Below are 18310 nucleotides of genomic sequence, written 5' to 3' on the forward strand. Positions count from 1 at the left end.
GGTGGGCTGATTATACATATAAAAAATTTCATTATGGGCCGGGGATTTAGTTCAGTGGCACTATACCTGCCTCACAAGCACAAGATCCCCATACTGAAAAACAAAATTGTTTTTAATTTTAAAAAATAAAACTTCATTATACTTACTTATTTACACTTTTATCTCCCCCCAGCTTAGCCTATGAGTACTACAAGGATGGGCACTATTTTATTCCATCAATCCCAGGCACCTAACACAGATCTTGACAAGTATAAGGCATTCAGGAAATGTCTGTTAAATGAATGCAGTAAGAATGAACACATGAGAATTTATATCTTGGACTCTACATGGATACCTTGGGAGACTTCTTAATCCTAACAATGCTACAACTGCTCAAAAACACATTTGGAATGTCTTTCTTGGAGTGCCTATCAAAGCCACTTTTTGGACTGTGCGAGACAATTGGTCAATCTCTACCTTTAATGTAACAAAACTCTTTCTCCCTCTATTATTATCTTTTACTATTCAGAAGTTTTAGTTAAGAATATATTTTTTAAAAAGTTTAGTCCCAAATATTTTTAGACAAGCTTTTAAATGCAAATTAATCCTTAAAACACAAAGATTTGCCATCATGTAGAAATCCAAAAGTAACAAAACAAGTGGTTTTCCCGAATGTGCTGTGCAGTATCATAATCACTGGAAAGAACCATGATTATAGTGTCTCAAGGTGACCACTGCGAAAGGAATGCTACTCTGCTGTGAGATTTCTTGCTTGTAAAGAATGCTATCACTTAGAATAATGAAATCCAAGTTACTAGACCTTGTAATCAGAGGTTGAAAGTCTTAAGAATGTATTTTGAAATGATTCTCACCATAAACAATAATGAAAACCTGCTGTTTCGCCATATCCTGGAAGGGTGAACACCAGCACACCTTGATTAAATACAGATGTATAGAGAAGTGGGAAGAACCGTAAGCAAAGAGCCAGGGGTCCTGTTCTGTCCCAACTCTGCTTCCAACCTGTACAAGCAGGAACATCAGGAACCCTCCTAGGCCTCAAGGTTTTTCACAAAATAATCAAAATAGATACCTGAGGACTCATTTAGTTCTAAAATAATCCCCTCTTATTTTTTTCCTTGTCTCTACATCCAACCAGCAGAGAGCTGCATTTTAAAAGAGAAGCAATGGAAATCTCTAGTAAGCCAGGAAAGGAGATATTTATGAGTGAGAACAACTCTCATAATTAGCTGGGGTAGGAAAAGATGTTTTATAAAAATCATCACTGCAGCAACGAACACACCCCATCTCCACTGCAATCAAAGCCAAATGGGAGTTCAATGTGAAATTCAGAAAAGGAAATCAAGTTTCCAGAAAAAATGATGGCTTCGTATCTTGTTATTTTAAGTCTGAATTATGAGCTCCTCGAGGGCCAGGATACCGCTTTTGCAAACCTCTGTCTTCTCCACAGCACCCACAAAAAGACCTGGGAGTGACTAAACATGTATGTTATTGCCACATTCATTTGCTTACATGTCAATCTGCTCTACTAACCTGTGCAAGCTTTGGGTTATATCTTATCCCATGTTTGAATTCTCAGTGTCTAACAAGCTAAAAACACATGCTGGTACATGTCAATTTGTACTGTCACTCAATCCACCATCCAATACTGGAGTGTAGGTGTTGGGGCGTCACTAGGCAAGGTGCTGGGGATATACAATGCACAATATAGATACATACGAGCCCTGTTCTCAAGGATTTCACATTTCAGTGGGGAAAAAGAGACAGTGAGTAAGTAATAAATTAAATACTTCCTGATTTTCACAAATGTTCTCAACCTAGCAGAATATGGAGCTAAAAGCTATCAGAGAAATTTAGGTACCTGTGAAGGGATGTATGGGCAGACGTGGGCGATGTAAGGGGACAAGTGACACATGTAAGAGAAGCAGCCAGGTGGGAGATCAGGATGAACACATCTCCCTACGGCAGGACATGCTCCCATGTGCTCTGGGACAAGCTCTCAGGCCTGTTCCAGAGCAGTTAAGAAATCACCATGAAGCAGTGTTATCTCAGCGGGTACAGGGGGTAAAAAAAAAAGGCCTGCTGGTCTCTGTAAGTCATCCCCAAAGTATCTCTGCTAAAATTACTCACTGCCCTTACTGACATCACATCTACCACCACGGTTCCGCAGCCCCGAGTGGACATTTCACATCCTTGTGCTCAAAGCTTTCATTGCCCCACTTCTGCCCAGGAGCCTGATAGCTACTACTCAGGAGGCTGAGACAAAAGGATTTTAAATTCAAGGCTAGCCTAGCCAACTTAGCAAGATCCCATCTCAAAATAAAATTTAAAAAGGGCTGGAGAGCCAGGCCTAGTGGCGCACACTTATAGTCCCAGCACTTAGGAAGATCACTGCAAGTACTGTAAATTCAAGGCCAACCTGGACTACATAGTCAGTTCAAGAACCATGCAGCAAGACCTTATCTCAAAAAATTAAACAAAAATAGGGCCAGGGGAATGTAAGTAATTTAGTGGTAGGGCACTTGCTTGGCATGTGCAAAGGCCTGGGTTCAATTCTCAAAACCAGGAAAGGGGTGAGTGGAAATATGCGTAAGATGTCCTATGATTTGCTTCTCTAGAAACCAAGACATGAATTAAAATTTTAGTACAGAGTGGCAAAAAGCTAACGTTGAATTTAAAAACTATGTGCCAAAGAAACAGATAATATCAAATATTGTGGGGTAGTATAATATAGTGTAAGAAAGTGAAGAACTCAAATCCCAGTTCTTGGTTTTTTTTTTGAGCTAGTCTTGCTAAGTAGTCCAGGCTGGCCTTGAACTCATGGTGATCCTCCGGCTTTAGCCCCCCTAGTGCTTCGAGATTTCTGGTGTGCTACACCACACCCAGCATCAAATCCCATTCTGCTAGTGCCTGTTTCCTCATCTTAAAAAATAGGGATAAGAGCGAGGTGTGGCGCATGCCTTTCCCAGCACTTGGAAGGCTGAGGCAGGAGGATCATGATGAGGCCAGCCCAGGCAACCATTGTGAATTGAAGGCCAGCCTGAACTACAAAGTGAGACCTTTTCTCAAGGGGGGGGGGAGGTTAGAATAGACCTTGTATGAAAAATAAGATCACATAAAGCAATCAGAAAAAATTTAAAAATAAAGCACTCAGGACAATGTAAGCACCCAGTAAAACAGCAGTTAGTATTACTACTAACTGCTTACTGTCCTTACTGTGTATCAGGTACTATATTCTAAATTCTTCACCTGAGCTCCCTCTACACTGTGCCCAACAAATCAAAAAATTCCAGGGCTGGGGCTTAGAAACGGTTTACATCATAAGAGCCCCAAAGGATTCTGAGAACCAGCTGTATTTAACAAACACTTTTCTTCAGCATTAATTCAGTAACACTTTATCTAGTGCTTTCTAGATCTGTTTACTTAGAATTCTCAATAGGCATAACCAGGTACAGTGCTACTCCAAGATAACCAACTCCTAATCGTACTTGCCTAACACATATGATGCCCTGGGTTCAATCCCTAGCACCACAAAAAGCTAAAAGCAACAATAAAAAAAAATCAAAACCCCAAAACTTTCTCTTTTGGAGAGCACATAACCTATTATTTTTATCGTAGTTCTACCACAGGCTAATCTGTAATCTCAAACAAGTTATTTTACCACTGTTTCCTAATGTAAAATGGATCAATACAAGTAGCCTCAGTATTTATTTCATAGAGTTGTTGAGAAGAATTAAGTTATTGTACAGATGATTTAGAATAAAAACCAAGTATATAACAAGCTTTATATAAGTGTTAGCTATTAGGGCTGAGGATGTAGCTCAGTGGTGCCGTGCAAGGTCCTGAGTTTAATTCCTGGTACCAAAATAAAATAAAAGTTTAAAAACCAAAATAAATAATTAAGAGTCTCATGCTCTACCGACTGAGCTAGCCGGGCGGCTCAAAATAAATAATTAAGTGTTAGCTATTCTATGTTGTTCAGGACAAAAACCATTTTTTATCTATTTATGGAACCATTTTCCATTTATGCATGTATCTACTGGTACCAGGAATCAGAACTCAGACTCAAATTTTGCAAGGCAGACATACTACCACAAAAGTTGGGTGTGGTGATACACGCCTATAATCCCAGCATTCGGGAGGCTGAGGCAGGAGGATTGCTGTGAGTTCAAGACCAGCCTGGGCTACATAGTGAGTTCCAGGCCAGTCTCAGCTTCATAGTGAGACCCTGTCTCAAAAAAGAAAAACCACTACCTTTCCCCTATCATATTCAGGACCCTATGCACTAAGGGTATAATCAAAGAAGGCAAAAGGGGGCCGGGGATTTAGGTCAGTGGTGCCACCACCCTGCCTCACAAGCGCAAGGTCCCAAGTACCAAAAAAACAAAAACCAAACAACAAAGGCAAAAGGCACAACTCTTAGAGACCAATCACATGGGGGTGGGGAAGTGGGTTCATAAAGTAAGTTGTGACAGAATTTGGCCTGGAGTACATATGCTTCAGAGCAGAAAATATGAAAAAAAAAAAAAAAAAAAAAAAAAGGAAGAGGGATTGTGAATAGAAGAGAGGTCCCAAATTAAAAAAAACCTTTGCAGGATGTGGTGGCATACACCTCTAATCCCAACACTTGGGAGGGAGGGTCGCTGCAAGTTCAAGGCTAGCCTGGGCTACACAGTGAGACCCTGTCTCAAAAAAGCCAAAAAGAAAAAAGCTTTCAACTGAAAGAGGATATGAGGACAGAAAAATTTCTTGGCATGATCATGAGTTTTGACTTAGTGCTAAGGATTCAAAATAAACAAAACCCTAGTTTGTTTGCTTGTTTTGGTTTTTTGAGACAGGGTCTCACTATGTAGTTGTGACTGACCTGGAACTCACTATGTAGTCCAGGCTGGTCTTAGACTCACAGCGTTCCTCTTGCCTCAGCCTCCCCAGTGCTGGGATTACAGGCGTGCACCACCATGCCTGGCTAACAAAACCCTAGTTTGTTTGTTTGTTTTGGTTTTTTGAGACAGGGTCTCACTATGTAGTTGTGACTGACCTGGAACTCACTATGTAGTCCAGGCTGGTCTTAGACTCACAGCGATCCTCTTGCCTCAGCCTCCCCAGTGCTGGGATTACAGGCGTGCACCACCATGCCTGGCTAACAAAACCCTAGTTTATCCAGTCAAAGGCAATATATTCTTGTGGTTTTACCAAAAATCATGGCTGGCTCTAAAACAAGCAAAAAGAAAGAGGACAAGAAGCTGAGACTGTGGTGGCATGTGTTCCAAGTCCTACACATCTCAAAAAAACAAAGCATATAGTAAGTGCATATAGTTCATAGGAAAATATCTGTAACATTTTCTACAAGGTATTAGAGCATATGGTGAATCTGGCACCCATGGAAGATCTGTAACCAATCCCCCAGGATAAGAGATGATTATGTAAGAAAAAGGTACAAAGCGGTACATGGCACAGAGTACAACTGTCAGTTATCATGACAATGCGCGATGACAACTGAACACTGTCAAGGCTCAGAGCAAATGTTGCCTCCTCCACAAAGCGCTCTAACCTTCTATCTGGAAAAAATCATTCTCTCCTCTGAATTCATACAGTACCTTAACTGTCATCCATCTCAAAGTACTTCTGCCTATCTCATATTATTTACACATATGTTGTCTTCATTACTGGACTTTAAGTCCTAAGAACAAACACTTTCATATCTCTTTATCATCTCTAGCTCCTTATACAATGCCTGCCCCTCGTATCTACTATACTACCCCAGAACGTCTGCCCATGACGGGTGGGTACTCGGCCACAGGCCGAAGCCTCAGCTGTTCTTACCACAACTTCTTCCAGGATCTTAATAGGGCAAGGTCTGGAATGAAATTCAAAGTGTTCATCCTCTGACTTCTTCTTTGACTCTCGCTCCTGGATTCTTTTCTCAATTTCCAAATCAAATCCAATAGGCTGAGTGGGTGGTTTCACAGGTGGTCTCTTGGGCAAGATGGGCCCACCTTCAAGAATTCTGGAATCAACGTCTCGTGCTTTGAATTTGTATCTGCAAAGAAGAAGTTTAAATGACAAGTACAAAACCAACAAACTTACATGAAATGAAAACTAAGTAAACAAGAAAGTGGGGCAATAACAAGAACTAATAATCTGCATAGTAAAATTTCCACGGTCTGCATAACCGTTGTCTTTACTGGTCCAAGGAGAATATATGAGACAGCCCTAACATCCCCACCATTTTAAGGATCCTCTTCTTGGATGAAGCTCCCTCTCCTCAAAAGAAAAGTTGAGACTCCACATCATTCCAATCAGAAGGGTTATTAGCAAGAATGCAAAAAACAGGGCCGGGCATGGTGCATGCCTGTAATCCCAGCACTCAGGAGGGTTGCCTGAGTTCAACACCAAGCCTGAACTACATAACAAAACAAAACAAAACAAAAAGAAAAACCAATAACTTAAGTGCTATCAAGGAAAAGAAGGGAACCTTCTGCCCCGCTGATGGGAATGAATACTAGTATATCCACTATGTAAATCAGCATAGAGACTCCTCAAAACACAGAAACTACAGCTAACATTTGAAGCAGATATACCACGCCTTGGTATATACATGAAGCTATTAGAAGTCAGACTACTATAGGGATACCTGCATAACCATGTTTACTGTGGCCCAATATACAACAGTCAAGACACGAATCAGCCTAGGTACCCAAAAGCAAATGAATAAAGAAAATGTGGTATGTGTACATACAACAGATTATTATTCAGCCACAAAAAAAGACTTAGTCATTTGCAAAAAAATGGATGGATCTGACTGGGCATGGCGGTTGGTGCACATGTATAATCCCAGCACCTGGAATTGAGGCAGGAGGATTGCCATGAGTTCAAGACCAGCCTGGGCTACATAGTGAGTTCAGAGCCAGCCTGAACTACAAGGTAAGGCCCTGTTTCAAAGGGGAAAAAAAAAAGGATAGATTAGAGATTATCACTGTTGGGTGAAATAAGCCAGACTCAGGAAGACAAAACATTGCATGTTCTAAAAAGATAAAAAGAAAGTAAAAGGGAGACTACTACCTTGTTTCCCTGCAAATAAGACCTAGCCAGAAAATAATCAGCTTTGAAAATTAGAGATAAAAAATATCAGCCTCAATCAGTCAATGCTTGCCTTACCTGCCTTATAGAGAAGCCACTGAGCAGCAAGAGAACAGGGATGGCAGGTAAGGGACAGATAGGCTGGATGAGGCTGTCTTTTTTTTTTGAGTGGGGGGTGGTATCGGGGATTTAACTCCGGTCCTTGTACTTGCAAGGCAGGCATCGGAACCAATGAGCTAAATCCCCAGCCCCTGAGGCTATCATTTTTGATTTCCAGTTTTCAAGGCTGATTAATTTCTGAGTAGGTCTTATTTTCAGGGAAATGGGGGGAAGGTTAAGGGAGGAATATAAGCACATGTAATGAAGGGAATGAATATGATGAATTAATATGAATATATTAAACCTTCCCCTAAAAATATGTTAAACTAGAAGGGAGAGCAAGGAGAAAGGGAGTGATATGAGGTAAATGATGAAGGTATATTATTGTGCATGTACAAATCTAACAAAATGAAACACTTTAATCTGTATAGCTAATATGCACCAATATGCACGAAAATAGGAAAAAAAGAAATATAACCAATCACATAGCTTGTGTTTTTATCACTGGCTTTTAAAACTTAGCATAATGTTTTCTTTTCTAAAAATATTTACCTATTTTTAATTGACAAAAAAATTGGGGTGCTTTTTTTTTTGTTTTTTGAGACAGGGTCTCACTATGTAGTTGAGACTGACCTGGAACTCACTATGTAGCCCAGGCTGGTCTCAAACTCACAGCGATCCTTCTGCCTCAGCCTCCCGAGTACTGGGATTACAGGTGTGCGCCACCACGCCTGGCTCAAAATTTTCAAAGAGAAAAACTGCGCCTGCCCCACAAGTGAAATATCCTGAGTTTGATTCCCCAGTACAAAAAAAGAAAAGAAAAAAAGAAAGAAAACAGATTCCAATGCTAAGCATTAAGTTTTAGTTGCCTCCACCGATGATAGTACCTATAAAAATCCTTTAGAACATTCATAAAGTGGGACTCTACCTAAACCAACCTCAGAGGACATTCCTTAATTGGAACTTTAAGCAAGCACTTCCACTCCAACTACTGAGTTAGATTTTTACCAGTTTACAGCCCAGGGTATGGCAAGGGCAGCCTGCAGAGCCTACAACTCAAGTGCCACAGATTTATTTTCAGGAAAAGAAAAATAGCAACTGTCACTCTCACAGAACTGTGAGAAAGCAAGCAGGTTTCTTGGAAGTCTTCCTCAGGCACTGTCAGTAGAACTTACTGCTGAAGTTTCTCAAGCTCTTCAGCCTCCTGTTCCGCTGTGCTTTTGCAGGTCACAGGCCTTGCTCGGTATTTGGTTTGCAGTACAGGGGTCTGTGGCTCTGTGGACATCTTGGTCACAGAAGATTTGGAGGATAACAGGCCTGGAAACCAAGGTAACAGATGTTCACCTAGTTCCCATGTTCTGGTTTAGCGCTAAGTGCTGACTCAAATAGGCAGTCCCAACAATGCATAAACAAGCCAGAGTGGCTGGCCCTTCATACGCAGCTTAGCTGATTGATACCAGTCAACACAACAAATGTTATTACCTTCCCATCACTCTTTACTGAGGGAGAGCCTTTAGGCAAATTCTCATGTCATCATCTAAACTTAAAATTATTCATGTCTAATGGGTTCCTCAGCATTGCACAGGCCTGTACTTCTTCTCTCCTGACAATACCAATTATTTTGCTTAAATAAATAAATAAATTATTAAAAATAAACAAATGGTCAAAGTAAAGCCTAACTTGATGAATTTGCTTTTATTTGCATAATTCTTACATGCAGTACTACAATGTATAACAGAACATAAAACTACAGTACAGTTCTACTATTTAATGCATTCAGCAAAAATTACATTACTGTATAAACAAAGTGTACTGTACCAAAAAAAAGGACACTGAGACTCTATCAACAAGATGTACAGAATTGTACAAAAAAAAAAAAGGATGGGTCATAAAGTCCAAGCGGCAGGTTGTGAATCTGAATAGTTGTTAAACATGTAGGTAGTTAAATGAGGAATACCTGTGATGAATGTAACTGTACTGTATACCTAAAATGTACCAATAAACTCAATGAGGGGAGAAAAAAAAAAGGAATACCAAAGCACCAAGACCACCACTCATAGAAAGTCAAATGGAAGAAAGTAAAAAGCCACTGTCAAAATATTAAGAAGGAAAAAACGTAATCAAAGCCTTTGTACACAGGGAGGGGAAGGAGCTTCGGGGGGTGTGATAAAATAAGATTTATTTAAAAAATAAAAAGTATGGGCCAGGGATTTAGCTCAGTGGTTCTGCCACCTGCCTCAGAAGCAAAGTCCCAAGTTCGATCCCTATCACCAAAAAAAAAAGTATTGCTATTAAGAACATCACCAACACTCAGAAAATACTAATCTACCTGACCAGGGACAATCCTGCCAACTGTCATAACTAAGTATTTAGAATGATTCCTCTAATTTAGATCTTATCACAAAGCAGTGGGGGGATATCAACATCAAATCCATTTATTTTAGAATAAGGAATACTTCAAATATACATATAACCATAACATAGCTATTTAGGGCCAAGGATTTAGCACAGTGGTGCCACACCGACCTCATAAGCACAAGGTCCTGAGTTCGATCCCCAGTACCAGGAAAAAAAGAATATAACTATTTAACTGTACAAAATTTTGTTTTGTTTTTGTTTTTTAATACCGGGAATCAAACTTGGGTCCTTGCACTTGTGAGGCAGGTGGCAGAACCACTGAGCTATATCCCCAGCCCTAACTACAAAATTTTACATAAAACTTGCATGAAATAATTTTCTTCTGATTTGAAAGGAATCAGATTCTAAAAAGCAGAGCATATCAAATTAAGTCTCAGAGTCATATTATTTGAAAAGTCATGTTTAATACTTATAATTTTCATGAGGGTTATTTCATTAACATAAAATCTGACAAAATCAAATGCTGTACTGAAAGGAACTTGTATGGCTACCAAATACAGTGCTAAAAGAAAGCCTGTCCAAACAAAGAGAAGAAAAACTTTAGAGACTCCAAAGGAAAAATAACCACATTCTGCTTTATCAAGAAACTAGGCCTATTCTCTCAGCAATTATTTTATACCACCTCACTCCTATCATCTTAATTATTTTCATTAAGACAGAAACTATTAGAATTCCCTCATCTATTCACCACTGTATCTATAAACACATGAGCATTTGCACGCATTGCTCTTACTCTTCCATCATCCGTGCAAAGAACAATCCCTTCTCCTGTGTTGAAAATTCTAGGGGAGGCTCGTCATCGATAATATTGGTAGGAAACTTACTAATATCTTCCTTCTTGCTCCTCAAATGATATCTGTTAGGGGTTCGTTTGTGGAACGCCTCAACCTGCTGTGCCAGGGACACATACGGAGTAGCAGCCTCATCAAATGTTCTCTTCTTTCCTTGGGACAAGTTGAAAGGCTTAATGATAGTACATCCCTTAGCCACTCGGGCCTGTAAAGAGAAAAGTTGTTCCCCAACTGAAGTATTATAACAGCAAAGACCTCCTTCAAGCCACACATTTTGCAAAGAAGATCAAAATAAAAAGACCTCAGGTAAAACCATTATTATATTCTGATCTGATGTTTGTCCTTCAGCAAGGATAATAATCAGTCTTTCATCTTTTTTTTTTTTTTTTTTAGATGGGTTCTGACTCTTACTTTAGGCTATGAATTCATCATCCTTCTGCCTCAGCCTCCTAAATTCCCAAGTACTAAGATTACAAGAATAAACTTGCTTGCATTTTTTCCTTCTTTTGCTTAAGGAAGAAGTGATCTAGCACTTAGCAAATCATCTGTTTACAACAGTACTTATGCAATTTTCCCAATCTTTTGTCAATGTCAATGTCAATGTTTTGAACCAAACAAGAGCAAACTTAACATTCAAAGAAAAAAAAAAGTTGCAAAAGCATCCCACCCCAAACCCATTTAAAAAAAACTAACCTGGCTTCTTGTCTGCATCAGATCAGCCTCCCTACCTACATCCCCTCTACATACATCCCCTCAAACTGACTGACAATAAAGCCTACCCGTTGGATCATTAGTCTTCTAAGATTGCTGTCTGGCTGAAAACAAAACTTTTCAGACATATCTGAAAAGTAGCATCACAATCTCTAGGTTTAAGACTAGAAAAGAATGGCGATCCCAACAACAAGTGTGTGTAGTCTTTAAGTTCTAGAATTTTTATTTAGGATTGTCATTGTTTTCAGTGAACCTATTCATAAAAGTGTATGGGATTTGAGTGGTCTATACAACCCTATCTGTTCCCATTAGTCCTATTGTATTTTCTACATAATTCTGCAGACATAGATTTTTCTCAATTTTTTTTGCAGCAGAAATGCCTCTAACTACAAGTTCTTGCACATAATTTTATGTGCTTTATGTACCTTCTTAATTTAATTTTCAAAGCAACTTGGTAAGAGAATTCCCAGAGGTAGAGTGATTTGTCCAAGATCATAGTTTAAAGCAGGTTTATATGTCTTAATTCAAAACATATGCTTCTTTAAACTAAACTAGAGTAATCAGTGACCACAACTGCTATTCCTGAAATCTGAACTGAATTAGCAACAAGCATATTCATTTAGCCTATCAACTTACAGGAGAGGGGGGATGCTTTCGCAGTTCAGCTGTAAAGTTCACTTCCTTATACTCTTCCCGGCCCTTAGGATGTTGTTTGATTCGCTCATCTGTGCAGAAGTGGAAGTCAACTACTTTGGTTACCTGGCTCACTGATTTCTTCACAGGTTGCCCTGAGAGAGAGAGGGAGAGGGAGAGAGAGAGAGAGAGAGGGAGGGAGGGAGTGTGTGTGTGTGTGAGAGAGAGAGAGAGAGCGAGAGAGAGAGATACAGATAATGTCAAGAATAGAGAACATCTGACCCGCAGTACCAAAAAAACCCCAAAACAAATACAGAACATCAGCACCAGGTGTGGTGGTAGGCGCCTGTAATTCCAGCATGTGGGCTGAGGCACGATCACCACAAATTCAAGACCAGCCTGGGCTACACAGCAAGTTCAAGGCCAGTCTCAATTACACAGTGAAACCATGTCTCAAAACACCAGGGAGGAAAAAAAACAAACAAAACAGAGAACCTCAATAAATCTTTTACTTTATTTCTTCACTATTTCAATCACCATGGATCTAACTTTGTTCTCTACATATGTGTAACCCCAAACCCAAAGTAGCCTTCTGGACACTACCACGTGTCATATTTTATTGAGTCCTATTAGGTTTGAAACCCTTTGGTCAAATACAAATATGAATACAACAGGGAAGACAAACCTCATTTCCCAGGTGTAGTCACAGGTTTGGTGAGTGAGTGGTATGTCTTTGATAGGAAAAGCCATAGATTGATTTTATATGTGTGGTACTAGCAATCAAACCCAGTGTGTTACAAGTGCTAGTCAAGCACTCTATCACTGAGCTACACCTAGGCCTTATGTATTGACTTTAAAAGCAAACTTAACTCAGCATCTCTAACTGGGAAACAAAACCTTATAAACTCCAGGTATGCTTTTCAACCCATTAAGGACTCTATAGCTTTGACTCCATCAATAACCCTATGCTAGAGTAAAACAGAACTGTGAGCCCTCCCCTCACATACTTTTTCTTCCATATGTGCAACAGATTTGACTCAGTTCTCCTTTCCTCTGTCATCAGAATAAAAGAGGATACACAGGACTGAGGATTTAGCTCAGTGACAGTGCACCTGCCTCAACAAGCCCAAGGTCCTGAGTTCGATCCCCCGTACCAAAAAAAAAAAGAGGAAGAACAGCATGCTCTAAGGGTCAATGTAGGTAAAATATTATAGGGAATAATCACTGGGGTATAAATGAGACCCACATTCAGTCTTTTAAATAAACAATTATTTCTCTGCTGAGAAATTCTTTTTGCAGAGAACAAAGAAACCCTACCAAGATTATAAGAAGCACCCTCATAAAATACCCAACCAGTGCCTAGCTGACCTGCTCCTGCAAGAGCAAGTTTCTTGAACTCTTCATTCTTTTTCCGCATTTCTACCACCTCCTGCTGCATTTTCATGCTCTTCTCCAACTCTTGCTCCTCAGTACTTTTGAGAACCTTCTGCCTAAAGGGCATTTAAATAGAAAAAATCAGAGTGAAAAAAGGGATTCAATGATTCAGAAGAATTAAAGGCATTATAGACTATGTTTTTTAACATGATAACCATCAAAACCAAGCTATTATCTAACAAACAGTACTGGCTTAGACTGATAAAAATGTAAAAAACATGCATATTGTACACCAAAATATTGAAAAAAATTTTAAAAATAGCTGAAAACAACTGTAAGAGATACTACAAAAGATCCACAAATCTGATCATATGATTTAGCTTTTATGACACATGAAAAATCTAGTTTAAAAACTCAGTAGAACCTGGCAAGGTAACACAGGCCTGTAATCCTAGCACTCTGAGAGGCTGAGGTAGGAGGATTGCAAATTCAAGCCCAGCCCGGGCAACTTATACACTCAGTAAGATCCTGTCTCAAAACAAAAAATAAAAATTTAAAAGTTGAAGAGGATGCTGAGATTATAGTTTGGTGAAAAGGCCTTGAGTTTAATCCCTAGTACCACAAAACATATACATACATAAATATATAAATAAAGATGATGGTGGAGTGCTTGACTAGTAAGCACAAGGCACTATACTTGATCCTCAGCACTGCAAAATAAGACTGGTGAATAATAAAAATGGGGAAAATATTTACAACAAATACGGCAATAGTACAAACTAGGTTTAAAAGAGAAGATAGACTTAAAAGTTAAATCCCAATTCTCCCATTTTATTTTTTGCCTATACAGACTTGAGAAAACTATTTAACATGTCTTAGCCTATTTTCTGGATTGAAAGTTAAGGAAAAGAAAACTCAAGCTCACAGAACCTTTAAGACTGTTACATCAGATGATTCTGAAGTGCTTGACACATTTAAATTCAACACACAGTGGCCATTCTTAGTAGTAAGAATATCACTAAGACTACTTAAAGAATAGACAATTCACTAAAAAGAAATACGGAGATGTTTACAGTAACATTAATACAATTAAGTCAGCAAATAAGTAAGCATTAAAATAATTTGGTGCTGAGGATGAAAAGAGATGATCGTTAAAAGGGTACAAAAATGCCAGACAAAAGAAGTAAGTGCTTTTTAAAATCTATTACACAGCATTAGTTAATGTAGTAAGAGTGCATTGCAAATTTCAAAATTATTAAGAGTGAATTTCAGTGCTCGCTTCAGCAGCACATATAATAAAAAGAGTGAATTTCAGTTGTTTCCCCATAAAAAATGTTAGTATTTGTGGTGCTAGATATATTACCTGGATTTAATTATTCTATATTGTTGTTAAAAGTCATTAACATTACTCTTCACCCCATAAATATATACAATTATAAGCTGTCAATTTAAAAACTAATTTGATGTCACTGATATTATATTAACTTTTAAAAGGGCTAGGAGAATAATTCAGTGAGAACCTGCTTACCTAACACAGGTTCAATCCCCAGTACCAGAAAAAAAATTAAAAACTTTTGTGGGCTGGAGGGGCTTATGCCTGTAATTCTAACACTCAGGAGGTTTCTTTGCAGGAGGATCCAAGCCTGGGTTACCTAGCAAATTCAAGGCCAAATTGAACTGCCTCAAAAAAACCAAAAATAAAAATGAAAAGTTAAAGAAAAAGAAAAAGAAAAAAAAATGCTGCAGTAACTAAATTTGCAGCAATTTTATAAAGTAAAAGAAAGCAGATAAAAATACAAGAAATGTGCCAAGCATGGTGGTACATGCTTGTAAACACAGCTCTTCGGAGACTGAAGGTAAGGGGGATCACCTCAAGTTCAAGCCCAGCCTGGGCTAAAAAGTGAGTTCAAGGATATCCTGAACTACATAGTGAGACCCTGCCTTGAAAAGCAAAACCAAAAAATAAAATACAAGAAATAAAAATATTCATTCAAAGCCAATAGTAGTATAAATTTGTACTCTAATCAGGAATTAAATTGGCAACAAATACCAATCAAAACCCACAAGATCATAAGATACTTTTGATCAAAGAATCTCTTTAATCTGAGATTCCTCAAAGATATGGCTTCTGCCTATAAAGCTGGTTCATTGATTACTATATAATCACATATTATAGTGAAAAACCAGTAACTACTTTACAACAGGAGATGGTTAAATATAATTTTAGAGAATATTAACAATACCAAAAAAGTATAAACATATATATGCAGCAGTACAGGAAAAAAGAAATCATCTCATGGCAAATGACTAAGGAGAACCCAGAGGCTGCTTATTAACTATTTGTGAAAATATGTATATTTACTTGAATAAAGGCCGGGGGAGATTTCAAAAATGTGAAAGTATCTGAAAGTTAAAAAAAAAATGCAAACTTCAATTTAGGTAGTAAGAACCTTTATTAACTTTTATGTATTGTATTATAAAGGTTATATTTAAATAATATGTTTTCTCATTTAAGGATACAGCAGCACCTGGAATACTGGCAACAACTCACCTACCATGAACACAGCTTTAAGAGTTTCACCAGCTCCAAGTGCACAAAAAGGATTGTAGATGCACCCACTTATAATTGTATTCTGTTCACTCTTAGTTTAACCTGGGAAAGAAAACTTACTTTATAGTTGGTACATGAGGCATAGTACGTCTACCCTTCACTTTTTTGAGGGAAATTTTATTCGTTTTGGAAGTATCTTGAGCACTGCCCTCTTCCTCTTCCTCTTCCTCTGGCTCCTTTCTGTTTTGAGAACTTGAGTTAAAAAGGACAAAAAACATATACTCAATTCCCTAATGCATATTTCACACCAACCATCTCCCCAAATCTGATATGGCTCAAGTTTTCTCATTTTTAAGATAATAAATATGCTCTAATCACAAACTTTTTCCAATAGTATCATCAGATTGTTACACCCACTATGTCCAATCTGAGGCTCATTGGCTGGACATGTCTGGCTTGCCTGTGCCATTAAGTGAGGAAAAATTGTCTTGGGTCACATATGAAAATATAGCTAAACCCCAGCACTTGGGAGGCTGAGGCAGGAGGATCTCTGTGAGTTTGAGAGCAGCGTGGGCTACATAGTGAGTTCCAGGTCAGTCTCAACTACATAGTGAGACCCTGTCTCAAAAACAACCAAAAGCTAGGGATTTAGCTCAGCGGTTTGGTGGCCTGCCTTGCAAGCACAAGGACCCGAGTTCAATCCCCGGTACCAAAAACAAAAAACAAAAAAACCCAAAAACAAAATAAAAAACAACCAATAAATAAATAAATAAATAAAAATATAGCTAATGTACATAAGTTTAAAAAAACTTCTTTTTAAAATATACTTTATTATGACTTAGGCATGTCCCACCTGTAGACTGCAGGTTGCAGATTCCTGGATAGAATATCTCGAATGAATAACCTTTGAGGGAGCTGACAGAGGTCAAGATAAGGGTTGGCCAGTGGTGGTTAGGACGGTAAGAAAAGATTATTTCTGCTCTTCATAGTTGCCTTCCTGCTATCCATTCCATCTCTTTCTTATTAGAAAGAGGAACAATGTACAAAGCTACTAGTAAGGACTGTACTTATTTCCACCATCTCTACTGCAATTAGAGAGGCCAAGTGACAGTCTGGGAAACTAAGGTGTAATTTAAGTGCATCTGAGAAAGATTTCATTTTTTAGATATGAATGCTACTCTTTCCTTACCATACACTTGTTTTTCTCTTAAACATGGATGCTATGCCTAAAGATATAGCAGTTAACTTGTGATAATGAATCAAGAAGCCAAAGAAAGGCAGGCATGAAATCCCTGCTGAGACAGGAGGATCACCATGTGTTCAGGGCCAGCTTGGGCTACACAGCAAGATCCTGTCTCAAAAAACCAAAACACCAAAAAAACAAAACAAAAAAGAAGCCAAAGGAAAAAGCTAAGAAACAACAGAACAGCCATCTCGAGCAACAAATATTTTTTTTAAAAAAAAAAGGCTAAGTATCACAGAGATAACCCATTGTTCAGCAACTGAACCAAAGAAAGCAGTAAATTATTTGTAAATGTCTATGAAGCAAATCACTATTATTTAAATACTCTAGTTGAATACTATTTGCCACAAAATGCATTCCTAACTGACAAGAACAGGAAAACACGCTATGTGTTTGGCTTGTCCTCAGCCCCAGAAGTAAATGGGGTAAAACTTGTGTCAACAAAGGTTTGAGCACATTCCACACACAGGTAACAATTGCCCTCATCATGGTCACAGCTTTAGGAGCTTCCCAAGCCCCAGGTGCACCAGACTGAAGCTATACCACTTGTAATTCTACTTGGTTCATTAAAAAGTTTAAATTCAGGAAGGATATTTAACTTATAGGTGTTACACAAAGCACATTAGCCCTTAGGAATAAGTGTGTCAATTAGCCAGGCATGGTAGTGCACACCTGTGATTCTAGCACTCAGGAGGCTGAGGCAAGAGGACTGGCTTGAGTTCAAGGCCAGCCTGGGCTACACAGTTAAACCCTATCTCAAAAACAAAAGAAAAGTTGTGTCTACTTACATTTTCATCTTTTTGGAAGGTGGAATTTCACTGATTACAGGAGTAGCACATCTCTTTGCTTTCATCTGAACATGGTGTTTTTCTTTCTTCTCCAAATTCTTCTGGGCAGAGAGTCTAAGCGATATCCTATGGTAAAAATATTAATAAAAATTTTATCCATAATGAACACATCTACTACAGATATGCAAATGTTCTTCAGAAATGTGAAAGTATGTCAAACTACAGTTATGAAAAATTTAGTGAGGGGGAGGTGATGCAGAGAACTGAGATATGTTCTGTATATGTACCAACTCCCCACAATGAATATAATCATTGTACTGCAAACATGTACTAGTAAAAATTTTTTAAACTTTAAAACCATTTACTTTTATTACCTACATTCTCAAAATCTATCTCTTGCTGACAGTTTTTGAAATTCAACCATAGTATTTGTAAATTAGACTCAATAAAGCTGATTTTAAAACACAAAAAAGAGAACAGGGCCAAGGATTTAGCTCAGTGGTTCTGCCGCTGCCGCTTGCCTTGTAAGCTGCCGCTTGGCTTGCCTTTTAAGCATAAGGTCCCCAGTACCAAGGGGAGTACTGGGAGGGAAGAGGAGGAGAGAGAGAGAGGGAGGGAGTGAGGG

At 38.5% G+C, this 18310-nt stretch overlaps 1 protein-coding gene across 5 annotated transcripts in view; it reads right to left on the reverse strand.

Annotated features, from left to right (window-relative positions):
• The window catches only part of Tpx2 (TPX2 microtubule nucleation factor), a 58349-nt gene that overhangs the window by 10323 nt on the left and 29716 nt on the right, over positions 1–18310 (reverse strand). For all 5 annotated transcript variants that reach the window (XM_010628474.2, XM_010628471.2, XM_010628473.3 and 2 more), the window contains 7 exons: positions 17686–17811; positions 15775–15906; positions 13098–13219; positions 11733–11884; positions 10419–10590; positions 8352–8493; positions 5821–6037 (listed from right to left, as the gene is read on the reverse strand). In XM_010628474.2, coding sequence (XP_010626776.1) covers positions 5821–6037; positions 8352–8493; positions 10419–10590; positions 11733–11884; positions 13098–13219; positions 15775–15906; positions 17686–17811 — 1063 coding nt within the window. The remainder of the gene's footprint in view (positions 1–5820; positions 6038–8351; positions 8494–10418; positions 10591–11732; positions 11885–13097; positions 13220–15774; positions 15907–17685; positions 17812–18310) is intronic.

This window comes from Fukomys damarensis, unplaced genomic scaffold (genome assembly GCF_012274545.1).
Source record: "Fukomys damarensis isolate Sample0158 unplaced genomic scaffold, DMR_v1.0_HiC HiC_scaffold_22, whole genome shotgun sequence".
NCBI classification, from domain to species: Eukaryota; Metazoa; Chordata; class Mammalia; order Rodentia; family Bathyergidae; genus Fukomys; species Fukomys damarensis.